General features: G+C 41.8%; 1 protein-coding gene across 8 annotated transcripts in view; it reads left to right on the top strand.

The window, feature by feature from the left end:
* Nucleotides 1–15,368, top strand: part of usp32 (ubiquitin specific peptidase 32) — an 85,825-nt gene extending 70,457 nt beyond the window's left edge. For all 8 annotated transcript variants that reach the window (XM_023289312.3, XM_023289308.3, XM_023289307.3 and 5 more), the window contains 12 exons: nt 2,133–2,307; nt 2,395–2,546; nt 3,949–4,060; nt 4,155–4,354; nt 5,110–5,294; nt 5,813–5,899; nt 6,165–6,285; nt 7,592–7,783; nt 7,897–8,122; nt 8,300–8,742; nt 8,838–8,930; nt 10,620–15,368. In XM_023289312.3, coding sequence (XP_023145080.2) covers nt 2,133–2,307; nt 2,395–2,546; nt 3,949–4,060; nt 4,155–4,354; nt 5,110–5,294; nt 5,813–5,899; nt 6,165–6,285; nt 7,592–7,783; nt 7,897–8,122; nt 8,300–8,742; nt 8,838–8,930; nt 10,620–10,793 — 2,160 coding nt within the window. In that variant the 3' untranslated portion in view covers nt 10,794–15,368. The remainder of the gene's footprint in view (nt 1–2,132; nt 2,308–2,394; nt 2,547–3,948; nt 4,061–4,154; nt 4,355–5,109; nt 5,295–5,812; nt 5,900–6,164; nt 6,286–7,591; nt 7,784–7,896; nt 8,123–8,299; nt 8,743–8,837; nt 8,931–10,619) is intronic.
* The last annotated feature ends 2,359 nt before the right edge of the window (nt 15,369–17,727 follow it).

Below are 17,727 nucleotides of genomic sequence, written 5' to 3'. Positions count from 1 at the left end.
AGACTTCCTGAAGATAGTATTATCATCGATGTCCGTCATAAATAAACATCCATGAATCTACATTAGACATGACGGAAATAACATGCTTATTTTAACTTCAGAACTTGTCTGTAGTCTTGTAGTAAGTGTAATTATTTAACCATTTAAAAATATAACAACCAATAAAGCAGAGTACGAAGGACATGCATGTCAGAATATGTGTTGTTGATTAGCTATAGTACCTGCTTGTTCCACTAGGAGGAGTGTGCTACTGTTGACTTAGATGAGAGACTGTGTTGAAGACTGCTGTGACCCAACGAGGCGGTTGCTCGGACTGTGGGCAGTGTCTACCAAGGCCATAGGAATGCTAACACTAAAATCCCAATTGTTGAATTAGATGTTTTGTCATAGTTACTTCTGTTGTGATGTGTTTGAATTTTGGTTGTTGTGGATGGCTGCGTTGGTTTTCAGTGTTTGTGTGGCCGAGAGTATTGTGAGGATTTAATGCATTTTCTTTGTTTAGCGCTTTTCAAAATACTGAAAGACACTTTACATAGTTACATTATAAAATCAGCAAATATTAAAACAGAGGAACATCATGAAACAAGTCATAAAACACTTCATAAAATAAATTAGTATTGTATATTAAAAGCAGTTCTGAACAGGTGGTTCTTGAGTCATTTGAAAGTAGTCAGGTCAGTCATGATATTTTATGTTGCCAAAATAGCGTGCAGCAGCTTTATACCTCTCCTGTTTCAAAACCAAAAATGTCACCCAGATGAAAGGTTTCAAAAAAGTTCTAGGGTGTTTGAGTCTTCAATACCATGCACCAATGTTCTGTGAATGTCATTCTGACATGCACTCAGTTTAGGGCACTCCCAGAATATGTTGAAGTGATTTGCATCCTGAAAGCTGCACTGTGCTCAACATGCCTACCTTGTATTCTTGTACTTTTACAGAGAGCTCCTTTCCTGGAGGGCAGTTTCAGAGTCATTTTTGTCTGACTTTGAAAAGCCCTGTCTAGGGTAAAACTATAAAGGAGCTGATTATGGCTGGGTTGCTTTTGCTGCTTGCATTAAAAGGGCATTAAGCTAATGATGGCTTTCATCAGCTTTCATTCTCATCCAAGTCATTGTAACTCCAGAGACTAGCACAGTCACTTTCATTGTTTAGGTGACTGTTTGTCATTTACACATTGAAAGTTTTGTGGTATACTCTGTCTGCAATTCAAAACAGCCTTACCTGGAAATTGAAACTCTAAAATTGGTAATATTTGCTGACAGCAGGTTAGAAGAAAATATAAATGCTTAAACCAGCTTAGTTAGAAAGTAGTTCAGATATATTTGCCTGAAATGGTCACTACACATTATATAACTGCAACAATTCGACTTACTGAGTGTCAGCTTATTAAACCAGCATTTTGTCGCCTCCTGCTCTCTGCTATCACAGCCCACATTACAGTGTAGTTTTTCACGGGTCATAAAGTCTCCCTGTTCAGCAGACAAACAATGAGTCCTTTCCTGCTGTGCTGAGATGTCGGGTAAATGGCTGTTTCATGATTGCAGTGTCATCAGTCAGTTCCTTATCGTGGCTCAGCAGGTGTACATCATCATTATTTTCTAAAAGCATTGTTTCTGATGTCCACAATAAGCCAAATTTGTCCACACTATTCAAAATGCTGAATAACTCTGTCTCTACACAGCTGGACCTCACATCCATCAATGGACCATAACTGCCATAAATACATTCACGTTTTACATTTTGTCTCGAGAAAGTCTGACTAAGAGTCTGTTCAAGCTCCAGAAAACTTGTTTATCACATTTCTCTGTGGCATTAAAGCGTCTCTATCAGTATTGTTCTAACAGTATTGTGAAATGAGAGCAGGAACGAGTGGGAATAGGGCAGCTGTGACTTTTATCTTCAGGCTTTATGGTATCAAATGAACCGTTAGCCCTCCCCTCCTCAGAGGGATGTTGATGTAACAGAGTGTCACATCCTCTAGAGTCTGTTCTGAGAGTTGGAGGATGAGGAGCTGTATTGATGATGTGCGTTGTTTCCTGTTTGCCCTGAGGGGAGGGGATTGGCAGGATTACTGGTGTGTGATCTCACTGTTCTGTGTATCTGTGTGTATGTGTCCATGGTTCACTCTGCAGGCGTGGGAGAACCACTTACGTAGAAACCGTTCCATTGTGGTTGATCTGTTCCACGGTCAGCTCAAGTCCCAGGTGAAGTGTAAGACCTGCGGCCACATCAGTGCTCGCTTCGACCCCTTCAACTTTCTGTCTCTGCCCCTGCCCATGGACAGCTCCATGCATCTGGAGATCACCGGTGAGCCGGCCGGCATAAATATGTTTAACTCAATTCCTTTTTAACAACAGTACCTGAATAACTTGTTTTGTTGTGATGTGCATGTAGTCATCAAACTGGACGGCTCCACGCCTGTGCGCTACGGCCTGAGGTTGAATATGGATGAGAAGTACACTGGGCTGAAGAAACAGCTGAGTGAACTGTGCAGCTTGAAGCCTGAGCAGATCCTCCTTGCTGAGGTCCATACTTCTAACATCAAGGTACTGACACTACTGCACTGGTGACACGTTTCATCGACTCATACAAAGTGTAGCCGCTAACATAGAGGGTGAACATCACAGTTGGTGCTGTACAACACAGTTAGATGTCAAATTAAAGGCTCAGTTTACTCAAATGTGAAAAAAAAACAACCTTCATCAAATAGCATGTACAGTGGTGCCTTGCCATATCGCGGTTCACTTTTCGCGGCATCATTACATCACAGATTTTTCACAATATTGTGGAATTTTGCGGTATGTAGATATTTTTATATGTTTATTATTTTGGCAAGCTGCATTGAAGAATGTCGCTGGAGAAGACAGAGAACAGTATCTGCCTTTTATGCACTCTGCAACTGGCAGATGGTTTTATTCTGGCACAGAGTGCAACCCTATATAAATTGTGGCAAGAAGTCATCAAACACACAACACTTCACACTCACGGTCCTGACAACATAACACTTAACCAAACTAACTAGGCTGACTAAACCACAAAAACACAATAAAACACTAATAACACTGGAACATTAACATAAACCACAAAAATGACATTTAAACCCCGAACACCCTGAACTCTCATGGTGCCTTGCAGCACAACAGCTCAGTCATAGACCTACTCTGCGATTGCTACATTATTTTTGCAGTAAAATACGCATTTTCTAGCCTAAAAAAAATGAAAATAATATTAAAAAATAGCTAAAAAATAGTAATTAAAACATATTAAAAGAATATTTAATCGAAAGAAAATGTGTAGCGTACAGCACTGGGCTCTGATTGGCTCAGTGACTGTAGCATCAGTTTCCTATGTCTCCTGTGTATAGCAGCATTCAACATCTGGCCTTGTCCATGTCACATAGACGTCTGATCGCTGCACATAGTGTTGCTCTGCGGTGATGTGCAGTGTGTGGGGAGGGTTTACAAAGCCTTAAAATACAGTGAACAGGGGTTACAGTCCCCGACACAGCGGCCTGGGTCTTTCACCCTATTCTTCTCCCTACTTTCCTGTCTGCCTCTCTACAAACCTGTCCAATAAAGTAATACCCAACGAAAGGCCAAAGAATAATTTAAAATAAACCCTGTATTTTTCTACCAATCCAGCGTAGTCCTGAAAATGTTCTGATAGTTTAACATGAAGCAAGCTAGCATAGATAATCATGTCATTAACAATTTTAATGTTAGGTCTGTAAGACTAGGAGGGATACAAATTGATCTCTCAGACTGAACTCAGAGTGAGGGGCTACATTATACAGTGTTTGCACTGCTTTTTGTTCTAGTTGTGTTACAGGACATTTATATTAACATAACCTCTAAACAGAAGTGGCTTTGTGACACATGAACAGAAGTGTGTTATTAAGGGACCTTCAGTGAAATGCTGCAGTCTGATATTGCACCACTTTGTCCTCAGAACTTCCCTCAGGACAACCAGAAGGTCCGTCTGTCTGTCAACGGCTTCCTCTGTGCGTTTGAGGTCCCAGTACCAGGTTCACCGACATCACTGAGCTCACCCACCCTGACAGGTGAGTCTGTCCACTCACACCATGTTGCTGTAGATCTGTGTGGGAGTCAACAGATTCTCATTTCTTAATGGAACTTTCTCCTCTCCTTCATCAGACATCACCCCTATAGCCAATGGCTGTGCTGCTAATGGGCATCTGGCTAATACGCCCATCCTCATCCCTAATGGTGGGCCCAGCACCATGGTGCCCTGCAGCCCAGAGACGCCTGTGGCCAACGGGGTCGCCAATGGACACATAACACCAGTGCAGGAGAGCCCCTTCATTGGATACATCATCGCCATGCACAGGAAGATGGTGAGATCTCATAGAATAACAGTTGCATATAATACTGTTGCAGACGGACAGACAGATTCACAGACGAACGTACGCCAAGCGTCACATAACCCTGCCGCGTTCCTTGGCGGAGTAACAAGTCTCGGAATGTGTTCTTTTTAATAACATTGTTATACTGAAGCTATCCAATAATAGATAAAATACTTCTCACCATTAATACAAAGGCGAATTCTTCTGTCCATTCATGCTGAAATGTACAGTACTCCTCATCTTTTTTTTTCGCCTTCTTTTTCGTCAAAATGGTTTGCTCTGCATAAATTAGCTAGCTGACTATTTGATTAAAAGGAGGGAAGTTTATTTCTTGACCTCACAACAACCCGTGTAGGCTACGGCATTATCCAATAAAAATAGAGTTTTGGTGTCGGACCCTCCTGTACACTGAATGACAGCTGGGATTGGCTCCAGTCACCTGCAACCCTGAACAGGAGCGGTAGTGGATGGATGGATGGATGGATGGATGGATGGATGGATGGATGGATGGATGGATGGATGGATTAAAATGCATGAGAATGTTTCATGTTTTTAACACTGTGATTTCTGCAATGTTTTACTTTAAAATGTCAGCAGAATTATTCATTATTTATCGTGTTTAGAAATGTCAACTAAGATTTATCTGCGAGCCAGATGCAGTCATCAATAGCCACATCTGGCTCGCGTGCCATAAGTTGCCGACCCCTGTCCTAATACAACGTACACATATTCGTGCCCTCTTTCAGATGCGCACGGAGTTGTACTTCCTGTCATCTCAGAAGAACAGGCCGAGTCTGTTTGGCATGCCTCTCATTGTTCCCTGCACAGTCCACACCAGTAAGAAGGACCTGTACGATGCCGTCTGGATCCAGGTGTCCCGACTGGCCAGCCCACTGCCCCCACAGGAGGCCAGCAACCACGCCCAGGACTGGTAGGCTCCTCCATGAATCTTTATTGTTTTGGGGGTTTTTTTGGAATTATTTTTGCTTTGGATGGAGCTAGGTGTGTCTTTGTTCTGAACTAGACTTCATACATACAGCTGGAGTATCTTTTCACTGAACCTACTGAGATGTACTGTTCATCCTCTCAGAATGTCAGTATGCTCGAGATCTCTGCTGCTCTGCTCTATTGAACAGTGAACAAAGAGACAGGGCAAAGTCCTGTCACTTAGTGTTACATGATTAGGAAGCACCTGAACTTATGTTCTTATGAACTTATGATCAGGGCTGTCAGTATCAGCTAGCTAAAGTCTGATCCGTTTAACTTCCTTTGTTTAATGTCATTTACTTCAGTTTCACCAACTACCAAAACATCCACTGCAAGAAATAAGCTGTAAAATAGTTTGTAACACACAGCACTTAGGGCAAATGAAACAAACAAGCACTTTTAAGTGATGATATTCAAATATTCATGAATACTGTTTTTTTTCTGTGTGTTTTCCACCTGTAGTGATGACAGTATGGGCTACCAGTACCCCTTCACTTTACGGGTTGTGGGTAAGGATGGCAACTCCTGTGCCTGGTGTCCCTGGTACAGGTAAGAGTAGCTCATAAACACATGCAGACGTATGTCACTAAATAGGACGTAAGACAGGTGGTCGTCACAAGTGATCTAACATGAATATATTTCATTTGTTTGAAGCATATATGTCAATATTTATGATCAGAATATTACATGTTATATTAAATTTTTTGAAAACTCTTCTAGTCTTTTCACAAAAATCGACCAGAACAAATACACTTGAATTAAATAGACCAAGACATTTCTTTGCCTGAGCCTGTGTGTGTTTGTGTGTTTCCAGGTTCTGCAGAGGTTGTACAATAGAGTGTACAGAGGACAGAGCTTCTGTGGGAAATGCTTATATAGCTGTGGACTGGGACCCCACTGCCCTGCACCTCCGCTACCAGACCTCCCAGGAGAGGGTAAAACATGCCCACACACACACACACACACACACACGCACACACACACACACACACACACACACACACACACACACACACACACACACACACACACACACACATACACACACACACACACAGGCAGACAGTACAGTACAGTCTCTCTTTCTATCTCTCTACCCATCCCAATCCCAGACTGAGAGCACCAGATAAAGTCACCTCAAACAAAATTCAAAATAGAGCAGTAGAGAATGTGCCTGAAAATGTTAAAGACACACCTCAGAGATTCTAACTGTGTGTGTGGAGCTCTGTTTTCTCCATACATTACACTGTGCTTGATGTCAAGAACAACACAAAGGCCATTTGATCTTTAAAACAACATTGTAATGTAGTGCAAAAAACCTCACATTTCAACATTTAGTTGTTTGCTGATATAAGTCAGTGTTTCTCTCCTATTCTTCACTCATGTGCTGTGCTCGTCTTTTAAGTACATAAAACGTCACACTTCCTGTGATGTGACTATTACACACGTTGCAATGTAGGACAATTTATCATTCTTCCCTTTGAAGATATACAGTACCAACACACTTTAGAGCATATGCAGCTTTTGGTAAATATATTTGATTCTAAAAAGCATATAAATCTGTCAAGATGTAAGGAGTAGGAGTGAGGCTAGGAGTGTGACCTGATGGGTTAGTTGATGTACCCTACTACCCTGTGCTCCACTGACACTGGGACTTTATCTTTTTTCCTAGTAGAGCCTTTCAAGTCTAAGGCTTTATCACAGTGCTTCACTTGGTCACTGTTCAGTATTTGAGATGAGGGCAGAACAAAAACGGGTGCATTTCTGAATTTGGCCACACAGAGTCACCAGAGAGTTCTCTGGCAGAGTTTCTAGTGAGAAGTTAAAGCTGTTACGTTAATTCAGCTCGTTTTTAATGGTGTCTTCAGGTAAAGAAAAGTGCTAGGGTTTTGCACACTAAAACAAGTGTTCTGGTACATGTCACTGTGGCTATTTATGCTGCACCTACTTTTGTTCACTTTTTTATGTGCCCGAGCTACATCTTGTGCTGGACAAAGAGAGCTCACACACTTTTCACACATGGTCAGATAATTGGAATCATCTACTGATTCAGAAGATTACAGAAAAATAGTTGGGTGCCTGAAAAGACAGTATGATGCGGTCTCCTCTCAAAAGGCAGACTTTAGAAATCTAAAAATACACCAAATAGCACCTTTCCCGGGCATCTGCTCTGTGCTGATAGGCGGACCAAAAGCAGAATAGTGTGACTTCATCCTTTCCTTCATTTTGGCCTCTCTGCAGATTGTGGAGGAGCACTGCAGTGTAGAACAGTCTCGTCGAGCCCAGGCTGAGCCCATCAGCCTGGACAGCTGTCTGAAGGCCTTCACTAGTGAGGAGGAGCTGGGAGAGGATGAGCTGTACTACTGCTCCAAGTGCAAGACCCACCGGCTGGCCACCAAGAAGCTGGACCTCTGGAGGCTGCCGCCCATACTGGTCAGTTGCATTCTTCCACCTGAGCTCTGGTTTTTCAGCAGATTTAATATTTGCACTGGGAATAGTCTCTTAAAGAACCTTAAAGTATATCTGATGTGTGTTCTTTTCACCAGATTGTTCACCTGAAGCGCTTCCAGTTTGTGAACGGTCGCTGGATCAAGTCTCAAAAGATTGTCAAGTTCCCGAGGGAGAATTTTGACCCCAGCGCCTTCCTGGCTCCCAGAGACCTGGAGCAGCACTGCCTCCACTCCCGCAGTGAGAGTGAGGATCTGCTGAGGGTTGGAGAAGACAACCTGTCCTCCATCTCTGCCCCCGCTGGCTTCTGTAACCTCCCCAAAGGTACCACATGTTGACCAAAGCCTTAGTTGTAGTCATTTCTGACCAACGAGACACTGAGACTTTGTAAAGTTTTGTTTTTCTATTTTTTTACATTTGTAAAATAAGAACACAACAAACACGTGAAACAAAACGATATAAATGAGTAGTAGAAGGCTTTAACCTTGTGGTTTCCCACAGCCTCCCCTGCCTCAGGCAGGAAGTCAGCACCTTCTCTGAGCCGGACCAGTAGCCCCTCTGGCAGCCCAAAGACCAGCAGCGGAGGCCGCAGACCAGGCCGGCTACGCCTGCCCCAGCTGGGCAGCAGACACCGCCTCTCCAACAGCAAGGAGAACCTGGACGGAGCTGCTAATGCTGAAGCCGAAGCACCACAGGCAGACACGGAGGGCAGCTCAGGGGCAGCGGCGTCAGGTCTGCCTGGATCAGGAGAGCTGATGGCATCAGAATCATCCCGCAGTAGCGAGGCGTCCAGCAGCCACTGTGACGTGGTCCTGGTGAACGGAGACAGCAATGGGCTGAGCTCAGACTGCAGCACAGAGAGCAGCATGGACCCCGACAACTCTCTGCTGCAGCACAGAGACAACATGTGTCTGGACGCCATCTACAACCTCTATGCAATATCAGTAAGCAGCACACAGGAGAGTCATTGTAATACCACCAGTGATATGCTCTCTGCTCTCTAGCAAGTCCTGAATATTTTTCTGCTTTATCTTTTCAGTGTCATTCAGGAATCATGGGAGGAGGCCACTATGTGACATATGCCAAAAACCCCAATGAGAAATGGTACTGTTACAATGACAGCAGCTGCAAGGTGAGACATCAGGACACTTTATTGTTCCTTATTTACCAGCATGCCATTCATTACACTGTTTGTTATTAACAGAGATACTTGTCCAAACATACAGCTTCACACATGTCAACAAAGCCTATACAAAGTATCCTACGTAGAGTTTTTCATGTTTTTTCATAGTGATTGTCAATTTAAAGTTTGGCCCTCTCAGCTAGATATGACAAAGCATTTATTGCAGTGAAGCTTTGCACAAATGAAACCGCACAACTTGATCTTTTCAACAATGCTAGCTGCTTGTTTGTGTGACCAAGTATTGGTGTTAAGAAAATATTCTTAACTTACATCAGATTTATGTTTGTGGGTCAGATGTATACATCTCGTCATCCATTTCCACACCCATCACTGTTGACTTAATTACTCCGCCAAGGAACGCAGTGGAGTTATGTGACAATCAGTGTATGTTTGTCCATCTGTTTGTCTTTTTTAGCAACATTATTCAAAAACGGACCAACAGATTTGGATGAAATTTTCAGGGAAGGTCAGAAATGACACAAGGACCAAGTGATTAGATTTTGGCAGTGATGCAGCTTATAGTCTGGATCCATGGATTTGTTAAAGATTTCCATATCATTGTGAGATAGCGGCACAGCGTCACTGTAACCATGACAACAAGTGAACGCTACATCAGCTGCCTGTTGACGATCACATGATTGTGATCTTTCTACAAATCTACCACTACGGACTTATCTGGACTTATCCGTTGGAAATCATACAAGGACTGAGCATTCTTGGCAGAGTACTGCACTCTCTGAGTGCTTTTCTTGTTACTCATGACCTCATCATTACAGTGATATATTCATATTTAGATATGTTAATGTAATGGTCTTTGCCATAACATGTTAATAATTCCAAAAAAAGAGCAGAACAGGGCTTTATGTTTATGCTTGTTACATATGTCTACATCCTGAAGTAATAAAATTATGAAGATGAAGATCAAACTTCCTTAGAAAAATCTCTTTACACATTTTTTTCATGAGGTTTCCATCATTTCACACAACATTTTCCTGTTTTGCCACCTCTGCAAGTAGGCTAATATAGAAGAACACTTGCATGAATATAACGATGAAATCTATTTCCATTAGGCACAAAGCAGATACTTTTCCAATTCTATAAGTAGTCCTGTATGCCGCCAGAGGAATCTCTACTGCCAGCAATTCATGCATCTTACCACATCATATGTGGAATGATGCATCTAAAAACAACAGTTTCACCATAGAATTGATTTTTTTCCTCAATATAAAGGCTAATTTAAGAAATCTGCAAGTATTGTATCAAATTATTTTAATCTGGATAGCTCAGAGTATTGAGTATAAAAAAGGTGCAATCTGTATGAGCCCTTACAATGACCAAGATAAGAACTTAAAGAGAAAAGTAGTGAAATCAACCTGAAAATAGCTTAATTAATGGTTAACAGAATTATCTAAGCTGTTATGACAACTTGTGTCATTAAAGTTTCAAGAGGAGCTCAACAGGTTGAGTGGGCGACCCATTAACAGGGGCTATAGTCCCAGTCGGACCCATTTGCTCCATGTCATTCCCCCAGTCTTCTCCCCACGTTTCCTGGCTCTCTCCCCACTGTCCTCTATAATAAAGACTAAAAAAAATTATTTGAAAAAAATATCAATTTTATTTTATTTTTTCAAATTTCAGGAAGTGCACTCTGAGGAGATTGACACCGACTCGGCCTACATCCTCTTCTACGAGCAGCAGGGAGTCGACTACTCCCAGTTTCTGCCAAAGATTGATGGCAAGAAGATGGCCGACACCAGTAGCATGGATGAAGACTTTGAGTCTGACTACAAGAAGTACTGCGTCCTCCAGTGATCGCAGCTCGTCTTCCATCAGCCAGCACTACACCTGCTCTGCTTTCAGCCTGCTGCCTGAGCAGGAACCACCACTCATTCAGATCCTTCTGAAGAATTCTCACAAACTGCTAAAGACTAGTCGGACTGTGCTCTCTGTCTTTAGGGATGCGTCGCAGCACTTTCTACACTTGATCGCAAACATGGATGAGCGAAAAGGTTTGCCAAGACAACAATGAAGCCCCCCTGTGAAAGCACTAAACTGGTGCACTTTGCTGAGCCCAACGAAACAACCCCCACCCTCCCCTCCTGTGAGCCTCGCCATTACATACATGTAACATATACTTGCATACTAACGCATCTCTGAATGTACGCCACATTGGCCAAGTCATGAGGTGATTTCTTATTCCGCATTTAGCACTTGTGATGTCAGGATGAAACAAAGACATTTACACCTGGAGGTAATATTTACCTGAAGAGGGAAGATGTGTTCCAGGTGTAAATACAAGGCTGATAATTGGATACGGCTTGAGTTTAAATGCCAACTGTAAACGGAGCCCAACAGTTAAAGAACTTGTGTGTTGGTGTCACATTTGGTGCCACAGGCCAACCTGAAATTTGGTATCTAGAATATTGGATACTGTGACGAGCTTTTAAAGAATGGTTCTCCAAAGGTTTTATTAGCGATAGTGAAACTAGGGAAAACATTAGTCATACGCTACCTCATCGCTTCCCGCAGTCTGCCAGCCAACTGTACCCTAAAAGTCTGTGACAGTATTAACAATTATTCAACGCTTCCTTCCAGTCTAAGAGACATGGTACAAACATTTCAGGAACACCCCCCCATCAAAAACATAATCCACCCCTTCCACTACCCCTCCAGGACACTCACACAGGTCCTGATGTTAACATGAAATTAGGCATTTTTGCCAACACTGTGTGTCATCCCACAGCTGCCAAATATCTGTGGTGATTTGTGCAATGTTGACCTGTGTGTAGCTACAACTCCTCAAACCCAGACACACAGTGAGTGTGAGTCTGGGTTTGTTTAGGACAGGTGCCATGATTTCAAAAGAGACATACATAAAGATTAATATGCGGTAACAATTCTTTTCTGCTGATGTGCTGTTGTTTTTTTCAGATTTCTTTTATTGTTGTGATTTTTTTCTTAAGGCATGCTTCAGGAGCCTCTTCACATCAGGAAAGAATATTTAACAGGAAGCCTCACACAGAGGGAGCAGCTTATCTTTGCAGTGCTGGTGCAACGTGCACCTCGACTGCTTCCTCAATTCTCTGCAGCTGAAAGAAACTCATCTCTAATTTCCACACCCTCCTCACTAAGGGACCATGGAAAAGCTGGAAGATTAGGGAGGACTTCTGTCAAAAAGAATCTTACCAGCTATTTTGACATGATTTAATGAGTAACTTGAGACATTTTCAGATAGTTTCAAACAGCAAGGATCAGAATCGGTGCAGCAGAACCAGAGACATTATTTTTTTTATTACATTTATTTACCACAATCACGAAAACATCTTATTCTGACTTTTCAGACTGCAGTCTTTAGACCCAGCTGACACCATTTTAAGTTTCATCACTTAAAGACTTTATACAGCTGGAGACATTTTCCCATATGTAGCCGTGCTCCCCAACATGTGGAAAGACACATTTGATCCTTTCAGACATGGGATAGGAAACTTTACTGCGTCACCTACCAGCTTTCTGTCATCCAAACATAGATCACTGTTCCATCAGCGGTTTTCATTCAGACATACCTGCCACAGTGACAGCAAGATCCACAGAATGCACACGATATTTATCAGACACCTGAGATTGGACAGAACATCGAATGATGCAAAACATATGATAACGTATTTAGAAACAACAGACCAAATGTAAACCCGTCATGTAACAAATGATTTCCCTGCAGCTTATAAAGTGTCTGGGATAAAGGAAAGGTTCTTCATCCCAGTGTGGCCTGCTGTTAGATCCTGACTGATGCCGTCTCCATGTCAGGATCATTTTTACATCTAAGTAATTAATGAAGTTCATACTGTCCTAGTTCTTAAGAGATGCTCATATGGGTCCTGCTGTTGACTGATGCTGCAGTAATTCTTTAAACTCAGAGAAAAGACTCCCACAAACAGCTGGAAGTAACAAAGTAAACTTTAAACTCTGATAATATGTTTTTATCAAAACCCAGATTCCGTTTATTTTACATTAGGAGTGAAAAAGGAGTGAAGGTCTGAAAGGGGGATTTGAGGTATAGAAATCAGTAGAGTTTTCCTTTGACAACAGGCTGAATAAACAGCCACTCTGTCCTCTCTGTTTCACTATCACTTCTGTAACCACAGGCTTCCTGGTGTGCATCTGTACATCACTGCCATAGACTGTATAGAAACATGGTTGATTCTTCCTCCCATGATGGTAAAGTGAAATATTAAAGAATGCTGGTGATACCATTTCCAACTAGTGTGCACACCAGTGACCACAGGAGACGTGATATTGAGGTCCCACCTCCTGCCTGACTGTCCTGACTGTTATGGATGCTCTCTGTATGTCTGTCATTTATTTGCTGATGATGATTAATAGCTGCTGCTTCCCCTCATAGATTTTTTGTGGCCGTAGCTTCGTATTTAGGGCTGAGCAGGAGGGGAGAACTCACGTGTTGAGCCGTCTTTATGTACAGTCTGTGATGAGGCAGCAAAGTTAAACCACTAAAATCGACGATGAAAACCAGGTGTGTTTAGCTAATACCATTAAACCACAACGTAATCGTACATGGTCAGGGTCTGAGCAGCTCTTGCATTTGTACCAAGTATTGTTGTGTATTTATTTGCCCCTGTGGACAAATCGGATTAGGATTTCTTTGGGGTTCTTTACCTAAATGTTGCATGTTCCTAAACACATCTGTGTTTAATTCATTTATATCATTGGTTGCTTTTCCTATTTTGTGGGAGGGCCCCCTAGTAGGTTAATCCCACCCTGATGGCTCCTATAGACTCCAATCATTTTTCATTCAGAAGAGATTTGCCGCTGTAGAAAGAAATATGACCACTGTGTCCACTTACATTGACATCATTTCAGGTGACTGCTACCATAATGGCAGCAGACAGTCGTACATTTCAGCCTGTTTGGGGATGATGGTTTAAGATTTTTCTCGTAAATTAATAAAAAAATATTTATTTTATTTAAATAAAAATTAATTTGGTCATTTGTTTTTAGGAAATGTAGAATTGCAGAGACCCAACTCAACTGTCTCAGGATTTTGTTCTTCATTTTCCCTAGATAAGATGCGCTTTCCAGAAAAAATCCACGGGAAATGTCAGTCTCATATAGCATTACCTTAACCCCATAGACAGCTTTACTGATATCAGATGCTTTGAAAGTAACCGAAGCCTGTTAAACCTGTATGTGTCAGATCTGTAAAAGCTTCGCTGCATCACTGGACCCAACATTTTTAGCTTATTCTCTATGTCTAAACTTTTAAATAGTGTTCCTCCTTTTATCGTAAGGCCTAGCTGCTCCATGTGACTGTTGAGGTCGAATTAACAAACCCATGTTTGTGCTGCGTGAACTCCAGCAGCAGAGCTCTGTGTACAGCTCCTCCTGCAGGGTTCAGTCTAATCACTGTGAACAGACGGTCAGCATTCCCCAACCTGTGGTCTGGATCACAGAGCAGATGAGCCTCTGTGTTTGCCCCCTTTTAGCTGCTGTATTTGTGAGGAGAAGGCGTCATTATGGATGTATTTGGAGAGATCTGTCACTGAATGAAACTTTATTTTCCTTTGGAAAGAGTACGTTTGTTGAACAAATGGAAATGTACAGATGAGTGCTATTTATGTTTCCTTGCTCAGCTTTTTTTTTCCTCCACCCTCCTGCCTTTGCACCGAGTTGTAGAGCATGTCCAGTTTGTGTCCGTGTTTGAAACGTCATCACATGGCTCAAAGGGAAAACTGTACTGAGGATTTGTCTCTTGAGAACCCAGTTTGTAATGTGTGCTTCATTTAAAGGTGCAATAGATGTTGACTTCTTTTTGGGCTGTGAATGTGCCCTCAGACGACCTGTAGCTTTAACTGTATTAGCAAAAATGCAACATTTTAAGTTGGGGTTAATTTTAGCACAATTTCTGTGATCCAGGAACTTTTCTGCCCAGCAGAACTGAGCTGTGATGCTTACATTGGGCAAACACTGATCCTGTAAAACACAGGGCTAATATCTGAAACCCTGCCCCTCCCTGAAGCCCCACCCATGGCCCCGCCCCCAGATGATTAGTTTGGAGTGTTGCCAGGCAGTGCAATCTACTACTGAGCTGTCTGTCAGTGTCTGTAGCCTCTTTTTATTTAAGTTCATTTCTGTCAGATCTGAACCAGACGTGTTAATTTAAAGAACTTTTTGTAAGGTGTTGTTGAAAGAAAGTGACATTGCACTGACATGAAAACATGTACATAAAAAATGTGTTTTGTAAATAAGCCAATGAAAACTATGTATTTGAATATGAACTGTACAAAATACTGTACTTGTAGTTGTATATGGAGTGATACTGTTGATCTGTAACAAAATACCCAAGCAACAAATTAAATTCTGCAGAGGAAATGACACCAGACTGAACTTGGTTTTTAATTGGATTCCCGATTGTGTAGATGTTTTTTTAGTGATGTTTGTAGTGCAGCTTTGTGCTGAAACAACTCCTGGACAGATTGCCTTAGCATTTCTTATAGACATTCATGAAATTATCAGGCTTAAATTCCTCTTGAATTAAGCTGCTCACTGAAGTAGAACTTGTTCCATCAACCTTAACATGACTTGGATTGAAGTTGCTTTTGAACCAAATACCTGAAACATTAGTGACATTGTTCAACTTTGTATTTAATGTAAATTAGCGACTGTGAGCAGCTTAGCATGCTAAGCTAATATAATGAACATGGTAAATGTTGAGTATGTTGTCATTGACAGTGAGCTGCTGACATGTCTGCAGACCTTTGTTTCAAACCGTTGTGCTGGTCTTTGTCCTTCCTCGCTGTTGGTGCACTAAGTCTGCATGCAGATGAGAGAGGAAACCACACACAGGGTCTCTGCTGCATTTTCCCCGAATTAAACTGCTACTGAAACACGTATGTTTCTGCCTTACACGCCACATGAAGGGGCTTTTCCTGTCCGCCTCTCACCTAATCCTGACATTTGAAGTCATTTCAAACAACAACTGTCAGGCTATAGAAACCGATTGTGTGCAGTTTACCACTCACTGGTTTGTTAGGAAATCAAAAGTGAATTTAAAAGAGTTAATTCACACTAAATGTACTTTGTGGACCTAGTAAACTAAATATGTAGTCACTTTATTACATTATCAATCTTATTTGTGGTCTTTCTTTATTTAACAGCTGTACTTAGCAGATGTCGATTTAAAAACAGAGCTGCCATGATGTGTTTATACAGAGCACAATAAACTACTGAACAGTACATAAAGCTCTCATTTATATCAAGCTCCACCTCAAACACCTACAATGTAAAAATGCTGCTTACATGTTAATGCATGTAATAATGTAACACTGATGGAAGCCTAGGGGCTGCACAGTGGCGTAGTGGTTAGCACTTTCGTCTTGCAGCAAGAAGGTCCCTGGTTCACGTCCCGGCTTTCCCGGGATCTTTCTGCATGGAGTTTGCATGTTCTCCCTGTGCATGCGTGGGTTTTCTCCGGGTACTCCGGCTTCCTCCCACAGTCCAAAAATATGCTGAGGTTAATTGATTACTCTAAATTGCCCGTAGGTGTGAATGTGAGAGTGCTTGTTTGTCTTTGTATGTAGCCCTGCGACAGACTGGTGACCTGTCTAGGGTGTCCCCTGCCTTCGCCCGAGTCAGCTGGGATAGGCTCCAGCCCCCCCCGCGACCCTAGTGAGGATTAAGCGGTGTATAGATAATGGATGGATGATGGAAGCCTTTCTGCATGATGTATACTTTTACTTTTGATGCTCCTCTCTAGTCAGTATTGGTTCCTTAGGTTTGCTACATTCTAAAAAACCCTGAAGTCTGAATCCATGTTTTGATCACCTGTCATCAGTACTCTGCAGTTTGAAGGTGAAATGCTCAGCCATGGTGTTGAGTGTTCGCTTTTGATGTTTCTTCTAGCATAAAAAACACTAGATGGTCGAGGTGTTAAAATTAACAGGTATTTTTAAAAATGGCTTTAACCTGAACGGGTCTTAGGAAGTATATTTAGAAGACGGTGCTTTTGTATCTTCACTTAATGCAGGAGTTTTTACATTTTCATACTGGTATTTTTACAAAAGTAAATGCTCTGAGTATTTCCTGTTATGGCCATTGTGCTCCTCTTACACTGTTTGATTAACCTCGTCCTGGTTCCTTTAATAGGCGTGCAGGGCCCTCCTGGATCAGTGCCTACTCTTGGACCTCCACTGCACCTCTCATCACAGACCCTGTTTAAAACTCAGGAAACCTATCATCTGTACAGCTGTCAAGCAGCTGACCTCCTTGTTTGGTGTTTGTGGTACCCAGATAGACTAAGACTGGGCCAACAAAATCACTTCTTTTTTTAAATTTTCAGCAGAGATACACTACCATTCAGAACTTTGGGGTCATTTAGAAACGTCCTTATTTTTTGAAAGAAAAGCATTTTTTTTTCAATGAAGATAACATTAAATGAATGATAAATCCAGTGTAGACATTGTTAATGTGGTAAATGTATATTCTAGCTGGAAACGGCTGATTTTTAATGGAATATCTCCATAGAGGTACAGAGGAACATTTCCAGCAACCATCACTCCTGTGTTCTAATGCTACATTTTGTTAGCTAATGGTGTTGAAAGGCTAACTGATGATTAGAAAACCTTTGTGCAATTATATTAGCACATGAATTAAAGTGTGAGTTTTCATGAAAACATGAAATTGTTTTAACCGGTAGTGTATGTCTGTTCTTCATCACTGGAGGCTGGGTCGGTTT

This window comes from Amphiprion ocellaris, chromosome 7 (assembly GCF_022539595.1).
Source record: "Amphiprion ocellaris isolate individual 3 ecotype Okinawa chromosome 7, ASM2253959v1, whole genome shotgun sequence".
Classification (NCBI taxonomy): domain Eukaryota; kingdom Metazoa; phylum Chordata; class Actinopteri; family Pomacentridae; genus Amphiprion; species Amphiprion ocellaris.
This window is presented reverse-complemented; position numbering and strand designations above follow the sequence as displayed.